Source organism: Sardina pilchardus, chromosome 1 (genome assembly GCF_963854185.1).
Source record: "Sardina pilchardus chromosome 1, fSarPil1.1, whole genome shotgun sequence".
Lineage (NCBI taxonomy): Eukaryota > Metazoa > Chordata > Actinopteri > Clupeiformes > Clupeidae > Sardina > Sardina pilchardus.
In genome coordinates this window covers 37,968,964-37,977,618 of record NC_084994.1, presented here as the reverse complement: position 1 = coordinate 37,977,618, position 8,655 = coordinate 37,968,964, and the positions used below count along the sequence as shown (strand labels likewise).

At 44.0% G+C, this 8,655-nt stretch overlaps 1 protein-coding gene across 1 annotated transcript; it reads right to left on the bottom strand.

Moving 5' to 3' along the window:
- Positions 1–308: 308 nt before the first annotated feature.
- Positions 309–5,008, bottom strand: LOC134089670 (NLR family CARD domain-containing protein 3-like). Its single transcript, XM_062544123.1, has 6 exons — positions 4,901–5,008; positions 4,520–4,633; positions 4,155–4,268; positions 3,788–3,901; positions 2,896–3,557; positions 309–2,455 (listed from the first exon to the last, which is right to left on the bottom strand). Exons 1-6 carry the CDS (start codon positions 4,948–4,950, stop codon positions 648–650), a joined length of 2,862 nt encoding a protein of 953 aa, XP_062400107.1. The 5' UTR covers positions 4,951–5,008; the 3' UTR covers positions 309–647.
- Positions 5,009–8,655: the final 3,647 nt, after the last annotated feature.

Sequence of the window (8,655 nt, the reverse complement as noted above, 5' to 3'; positions counted from 1 at the left end):
GGGTAGAGACATTATTCTCAATCACATTTTGTCTGAGCTTCTCAGTTTACCTGTGATTCAATAAGTGGAATCACCACATGACTCATTTGGTAAATATGTAAGCTGAGCTGAGACTGACTTCAGTGCTTCGACAAGATCTTCAAGTGCCTGCTCGAGCTGACGTGGTGGAATCTGTTCATCTGACGAACTTCTGTGAGGATTACTCATTGCAAGCAGACTTACTATCTCTCTTGTGAACTGATTTTTTTGTTAATCTTCTCTGTTTTTGGAATTAGACAACATAAGCCCTGGACCTTTATGCTTGTAGACTGAACTCCCCTGTCTCAATTTGAGAATTCTCTTATGCTAACATTTCCCTGTGCTGAATGAACTGTATTCTAAAACTTACTCCCTGCCTCTTGTGGACTATCGATGGCCTATTGACCTGTGCCTCCTCATTTGACAGGTCTCTGTGCTCAAACCCACATCCTGACATTCTGCAAAACTGCTGGACGTCAGGTGTTGTGAAATACAGAATACAGGTGCAAATGTATCTTACTGTAGATTTCTCTGTGTAGGCTATTCCAATTATGACTTGCATATGAATCACTACTGGCCTACACATTGGACATGAAATAAATTAACTCAGAAAAGAAGTATAGTGATACTCACAGAGCCTTTCTGCAGCATCTCACAGCTGGAACCAGTCTCCTCCATCCCTCCTCTGATGTTTTGTATTTCTTCAGGTCAAACTCATCCAGCACCTCCTTAGACATCAGAAGCATGTGGGCCAGTGCTGAACAGTGGGCAGGTGACAACTTACCTGAGAAGCTATCTGGAGATTTGAGATATTTCTGAAGATCTTTATGTAGGGATTGATCATTCATTTCAAATAAGCAGTGAAAAAGATTGATGCATCTTTCAGGTGACAGGTCCCTCCTCTTAATAATCTTGATATAGCTACATGTTTTCTTGATGCTCTCTGAGCTGCTGTGTGTGTTTGTCAACAAGCCTTGCAGGAGGGCTTGATTGCTCTTCACTGAGATGCCTACAAGGAAGCGGAGGAAAAGGTCCAAGTGTCCATTCTTGCTGTCCAAAGCCTTATCTACAGCACTCTTCAACAGGATATGCAAAGGAGGGGGAGCTTGATTGTCTCTGTGTTTTTTAGCGAGGAAGGATTTCAGTGCCTCCATATGTCCTGACATGTAAGAGTGAAACACAAACATGGCTGCCAGGAACTCCTGAATGCTCAGATGGACAAAGCAGTAGACCTTCTTGTGGTAGAACACACATTCCTCCCTGAAGATCTCAGTGCACATGCCAGAGTACACTGAGGCTTCACTGACATCAATGCCACACTCTCTCAGGTCTTCCTCATAGAACATGAGGTTGCCATTCTCTAGATGCTTGAAAGCCAGCTCTGCCAGTTTCAATATCACACCCTTATGTGATTCCAGGAGCCTCTGTCTATCTGTCTCACTTTCTTCTTGATATTTCTGGCCCTTCCTGGTGGTCTGGATGAGCAGAAAGTGTATGAACATCTCAGTCAGAGTTTTGGGGGCTTCCTTCCCATCATCTTGTTCCAGTATCTGCTGAAGGACAGTGGCTGAGATCCAACAGAACACTGGCATGTGGCACATGATGTGGAGACTCCTAGATGCCTTAATGTGTGAGATGATTCTGTTGGCTTGATTCTGGTCACTGACTCTCTTCCTGAAGTACTCCTCCTTCTGTGGGTCATTGAATCCTCGTACTTCTGTGACCTGACTGATGCACTGAGAAGGGATCTGATTGGTTGCTGCTGGTCGGGAGGTTATCCAGATGAGAGCAGAGGGAAGCAGAGTTCCTTGAATGAGGCTCGTCATCAGCATATCCACTGATGATGTTTGTGCTACATCAGACAACCTCTGATTCTCTTGGAAATTCAGTGGAAGTCGACTCTCATCCAGACCATCAAAGATGAACACAATGTGGCGATCTTTGTATTCATCATCCTGTAGCTCCCTAAGCTCAGGGTGGAAGTCAAGCAGGAGCCTGTGAAGACTGTACTGATCATGTTTGACCAAATTCAGCTCACGGAACAGAAGCACAAACATGAAATCTATATCCTGGTTAGCTCTCTCCTCTGCCCAGTCAAGGATGAACTTCTGCACTGAGACAGTTTTTCCAATGCCAGCAATCCCCTTGGTCATGACCATTCTGATGTGTCTCTCCTGTCCAGGTAAGGGATTGAAAATATCATTGCAGCTGATTGCTGTATCTTCTGTTTTTTGTGGCCTGGATGCTGACTCTACCTGCCAAACCTCATGCTCATTATTCACATCTTCACTCTCTCCCTCTGTGATGTAGAGCTCTGTGTAGATCTTGTTCAGGAGTGTTTGAGTCCCTGACCTTATGATGCCTTCACATATGCTCTCAAACCTCCTCTTCATATTAACTTTATGGGTCTTCAGCACTTTGTTCAGGACACAGTCATCTGTTTGGCAAGACACAAATAAACAAACAGTCAAACAAACATTCTCAAGTCTCATGCACTGCGCACGAGACACTCATTTCCATGAATAATTCAGGACTAATGAATAATTGGTCAGTATTTCTAGCAGACATATTTTCAGCCAAACAGGGAGGCTACTGTATGTTCACATTGGCTACACCAGACGTGGTACCCGCACATATGTTCGAAAAAAAATCAACCTTCTTCTACAACTCTTATTACGCTATGTGGATGCAGCATAGTCTTCTACAAATATTATCTTTATTACTAGCGCTTCAGTTGCAGACCCGGTGTAGCCCAAGTGTTACAATACAGTATCAGCTGATAAAATGTCAGCACCATTTTTCTGATATCTTCAGAATAAAAATGGTCTTCGTAGTCAGCATGAATCTTGCTCTTAGACACTAATCTTCAAGCCTCACCTGTTAGTTTGGCCGTTTTGACTGGAGCATGCTCAGTTTGCAGATGGGTGCTGCCTCTCATGACTGTGTGCTCATCTAAAGGAGGCTGTGGGGAGATCTGTGCCCTGTGGATGTGTGGATAAAGAGGGTGCTGGATGTGTGGATGATTATGCTGCCCCATGGGTGAGTCTGAGTACTGAGGATGCTGTCCGGTGTCTGTGTGTGGGGATGGAGGAACTTGTGCCATGTTTGCAGATGGGTTCAGATGAAGTGCCATTTCACTGTGCTGGTATGACAAAGGTTGTGCCATGTCTGAAGGTGGGCATAGGTGAGGTAGAGTCATGGCTGTAGATGGGTTTAGGTGAGGTTGTGCCATGGCTGTAGGTGGGTATAGGTGAGGTTGTGCCATAGTAGGTGGGTATAGGTGAGGCTGTGCCATGGCTGTAGGTGGGTATAACAGCGACTGTGCCATAGTTGTGTCTGGGTTTATAACAGGTTGTGTCCTGGGTCTCTTTCTGCACTGGGGACAGCTGTAGTCTCCTGATGGACCAGACTGGCTCCAGTAGCTGCTGATGCACTGCCTGCAGAAACTGTGTCCACAGCTGGTGATGACCGGGTCCCTCAGTAGCTGCTCACACACTCCACACCTGGACTGATCCTGGGTCAGGATTTTCCTAAATCCACTGCAGAGACACAATAATAGCACAAAGACACGTACATTATTCATCCAACCGATTAAAGTCTCTCTCTCACACACACACACACACACACACACACACACACACACACACACACATAGACATGCCAAATAAATGGACTGACGCAGACAGACACACACACACACACACACACACACACACACACACGTGCAGACGTACACACACACACACACACACACACACTGAAATCTCACTTTGGATAAGACTGTGGTGGTCCACTGCTGAAAAGGGGAGGCCGATCCATGGACCAGTCACTCTTCATAGACACACAGCTGGGCACTGGAGACACTGGTCTGTGTGTCTGTGGTCTGGATACATAAGGAGACAACACACATAGTAGATTGAGCCAATACATTTTCATGTTTCCATTCTCTCTCTCTCTCTCTCTCTCAAACATGCTAGCACATAAACACACACACACACACACACACACACACACACACACACACACACTTTCTCTCTCTTTCTCTCTCTCTCTCTCTCTCAGACATGCTAACACACACACACACACACACACACACAGATAACAAATAAACACACAAACACTTGCTGAAATCTCACTTTGGCTCAGGCTGTGGTGGTCCACTGCTGAAAAGGGGAGGCCGATCCATGGACCAGTCACTCTTCATAGACACACAGCTGGGCACTGGAGACACTGGTCTGTGTGTCTGTGGTCTGGATACATAAGGAGACAACACACATACCAGATTGAGCCGACAGATTTCCATGTTTCCATACTCTTACACTCTCTCTCTCTCTCTCTCTCTCTCTCTCTCTCTCTCTCTCTCTCTCTCTCTCTCAAACATGTTAACACACACACACACACACACACACACACACACACACACACACACACACACACACACACACACACACACACACACACAGATAACAAATAAACACACAAACACTTGCTGAAATCTCACTTTGGATCAGACTGTGGTGGTCCACTGCTGAAAAGGGGAGGCCGATCCATGGACCAGTCACTCTTCATAGACACACAGCTGGGCACTGGAGACACTGGTCTGTGTGTCTGTGGTCTGGATACATAAGGAGACAACACACATAGTAGATTGAGCCGATACATTTTTATGTTTCCATTCTCTCTCTCTCTCAAACATGCTAGCACATAAACACACACACACACACACACACACACACACACACACACACACACACACACTTTCTCTCTCTCTCTCTCTCTCTCTCAAACATGCTAACACACACACACACAAACACACACACACACACACACACACACACACACAGATAACAAATAAACAAACAAACACTTGCTGAAATCTCACTTTGGATCAGACTGTGGTGGTCCACTGCTGAAAAGGGGAGGCCGATCCATGGACCAGTCACTCTTTATGGACACACAGCTGGGCACTGGAGACACTGGTCTGTGTGTCTGTGGTCTGGATACACAAGGCGATAACATATAATAAATTGAGTCAACACATTTTCAGTTCAGTTTAGTGTCATTCAACATTATACACATAAAAGAACCAAATATATCACTCAGGAGTCAGGACCAGCCGCATACATAACATTTAAGTAATCGCGATTGCAGCGTTGTGCCAGGTCAAGTGAAAGATTTCTTACACACTTGATGTCTTTGATTTTTGAAACTCTTGATGATGACTACAAAAAGGGGATGAGCAGGCTGTACCTGCAGAGGCGACTCAGACCCTTTGGGGTTCAGGGGGCGCTTTTAAGAACTTTTTACAACTCAGTGGTGGCATCAGCCATCTTTTATGCTATAGTATGTTGGGGGAGCGGCATCTCAGCTGCTGAGAGGATGAAACTCAACAAACTCATCAAGAAGGCTAGTGCTGTTCTGGGATGCAAGCTTGACCCAATAGAGACAGTGGGAGAGGGCAGGATGGTAGCAAAGCTGACATCTATGCTGGGCAACAAGCATCACCCAATGCATGTCACTCTGACATCACTGAACAGCTGTTTCAGTGACAGGCTGCTACACCCTGTGTGTAAAGGAGAGACATCGCCGGTCCTTCCTACCTACTGCTGTCAGACTGTTCAATAAGCACCGTCCTGACAGAGCACAAGGCACTTTAGAATTACTAGAGTTGTTTTACTGACCAGTAACATACAGTATACAGTTTTTTTATACAGTTCTTACACATTGCATTAGGAGTAGGACAGGTTGTTGTATTTATCTATTTAACTATTTATTTATATTTTAGCATTAGTGCAGGCTGATGAGATTGTCTGGTATTGTCTGGTATTGGGATAAATTGGCTGTACTGTGTGTCTGTGTGTGTCTGGAAGTCTTATTTATTTCCTTTCCTTCACTGTCTGGACGATGTAACAATGCAAATTTCTCCTTTGGGAGACAATTAAAGGATTATCTTATCTTATCTTATGAGAGGAAACAACTCACCCTCGATAAGGTAGTCCTTTGCTGACCCCCTGATGTCCATCAGTGACGGGCTCCTCATTCTCCTCATTCATGGTCACGTGACTGGACACAGCTAATGCTGCTCTTCCTGCTTAATTTCCACCAACAGCACCCTCAGCGTCTTTAATCAATCAATCAAAAAGAAAACTAGATGTACCGCAAAGCAGGGCTGTACGCTAAGCTTTTTCACTAGGAGCACAGGTGCTCCTAAATAAAAAAGTTTAGGAGCACAGAAAAAAATTTAGGAGCACTATGAAATTTCCTTGAAAACTTTCTTGCCTTAAGCAGGATACAGATCATTCACAGCAGTGGCAATCATAGTCTCTGCTCAAACCCTACACACACAGAAAATGGCTTGTCTTGTTTCTATTTCATATTTTGAATTCAGAATTTGCATACATTTTGTTATCAATTTATAGCATTTTAGGATCTGCATAATTACTTATAGCTTAAAATATTCAGTAAACTGAATACTTCATATTGATTACACTGTAATGATATTACAGGGGTGGTGTGTAGGTCTAATTGAGTGCCTGTCACTTTAAGATGTACGTGAACATAATTAGGTTTCATTCGGTTTTAGGAAAAGAGTCAAGCATAGTTCAAGGATACATCATGTTTTCATTAAATAACTTCAATGTTCAAAAAACGAAAAAAGGTAAAGACAAATATTTCTGGTGTAATAGAAAAGATGAGTGTCCACTGTCCAGTAACGTTAACTTCTATGATTTAGGTAGCCTACCATGGCATGGCATCGTGAGTTGTCACTTTTTCCTTGGTCATGTTTAATTGGCTGGGTGCTTATCTTACTCTACCATGACTCGTCTTGGAGTTTGGTAGGCTATATCTGTTATATCCAATGAGTGACAACCAGAGCTCAAAATAAAACGTTACGGTATTCTCCTGATAACGTTAGTGGAATGGAATTAATGTGAATGTAACCTCCATACAAAGACGCAGAGTGGCTGATGCGCACATTTGCAATGAAAATGTTCCGCCTTTTTAAAGCAGGTGTAGCCTACACCAAATCGTGGTTAAATCCATCATTTAGACAACAGAATCAGTCGGATTTCTCTCATAGAAGTCAACCAGGCCTATGTCAAATGCAGGCTGGGGTGAAGCTAACACGGTTTCCACACCGTGTTTATCAACCGTGATAATAATAATATTTGAAATGAACACGGTAATTGTAGGCTATATAGTCAACATTCTTATCATGGTTTGCCGTTTCAACGGTAGGCTAATCGCTACAAAGTCACCAACTGATAACGAACAGATTGAAGAAAAAGATTTGGAGTGGTTTTGGAGTGACATTTCTTGCGTGTGTGAGAGACAGCGAGGTTGATGCTGAAAGCGTGAGTTTCCAGCCAGGAGCGTTAGAGTTGTCAACTATGAAATTTGTATACAGATGCGCGAAAATTGTACTAGCCTATACTTTGATCCACTTGGTGTGGATTTTTAGGAGCAAAATGCGAATAAAAGGGTTGAATTCAGTACTCGCACCTGTGCTCCCATTTCATATTTTCAATTAGCACTCATATATATTTCCTCGCATTTGCGACGAGGTGCTCGCAGTGTACAGCCCTGCCGCAAAGCGAGACAATATGACCGCCGCTCAGTCCTGCTCATTCTCTCCGCAAATATCAATCACGCTTTTGTTTCCATCACCTACTCCATCCCCTATTGCAACTTTTATGTATGTAAATGAGTGTGTGCATGTGTGCGCTTGTGTGTGTGTTTTATGTGTCTCTATGTGTACAGTATATGTTCACTGTGTTCTCTGCAGCCAGTCACTGTCACTCCAATACTGGCACACACTCACACATGCGCGCGAGTGCACACGCACACATATGCAGGCACACACACACACACACACACACACACACACACAGAGAGAGAGAAAGAGAGAACACATACAGAATACACACAGATAACACAGAACACACACAGACACAGACACACAGAGAGAGAGAGAGAGAGAGAGAGAGAGAAAGAGAACACACACAGAACATGCACATACACACATACACACATAAACACACACACACGGGCACACAGAAATGCACCCATACACAGACACAGGCTATAGTCCAACACACACACACACTCACTTCTCAGCTCAAGTGGTCTCTCAAAACTTACTCAAAGATGTGTGTGTGTGTGTGTGTATACTGTGCATCTGTGTGTGTGTGTGTGTGTGTGTGTGTGTGTGTGTGTGCACTCTGCATCTGTGTGTGTGTGTGTGTGTGTGTGAGGTGTGTATAGGTGTGTGTGTGTGTACTGTGCATCTGTGTGTGTGTGTGTGTGTGTGTGTGTGTGTGTGTGTGTGTGTGTGTGTGTGTGTGTGTGTGAGGGTGTGTGTGTGTGCATGCGTGTGGGCGTGTTTGTGCATGTGTTTGTGTAATGTGTTATGTACATGTGTGTGCTGGTGCATGTGTGTGTAGGTATGTGTCTGCGTTTGTGTATTTATGTGTGTGTGTGTGTGTGTGTGTGTGTATGTGCCTGTGCTCGTCTGTGTTTGTGTGTGTGTGTGTATGACCATAGCATCCAGCACCCAGAGCAACCATTCTCTTTTAAAACATATATATTTGGAAACTAGTTCATTAAAGGTTTCTAAAAGGTGTCACTTATATGTTT

Bases quoted from the DNA above. Each gene is read 5' to 3' on its own strand.
- LOC134089670 (XM_062544123.1), bottom strand. From the start codon at position 4,950: ATGGATCGGCCTCCCCTTTTCAGCAGTGGACCACCACAGTCTGATCCA. The intron at 4,634-4,900 runs GTGAGATTTCAG...TTATGTATCCAG, and splicing joins CCACCACAGTCTGATCCAAA to ACCACAGACACACAGACCAG. The intron at 3,558-3,787 runs GTGAGATTTCAG...GTGTCTCTGCAG, and splicing joins CCACCACAGTCTTATCCAAA to TGGATTTAGGAAAATCCTGA.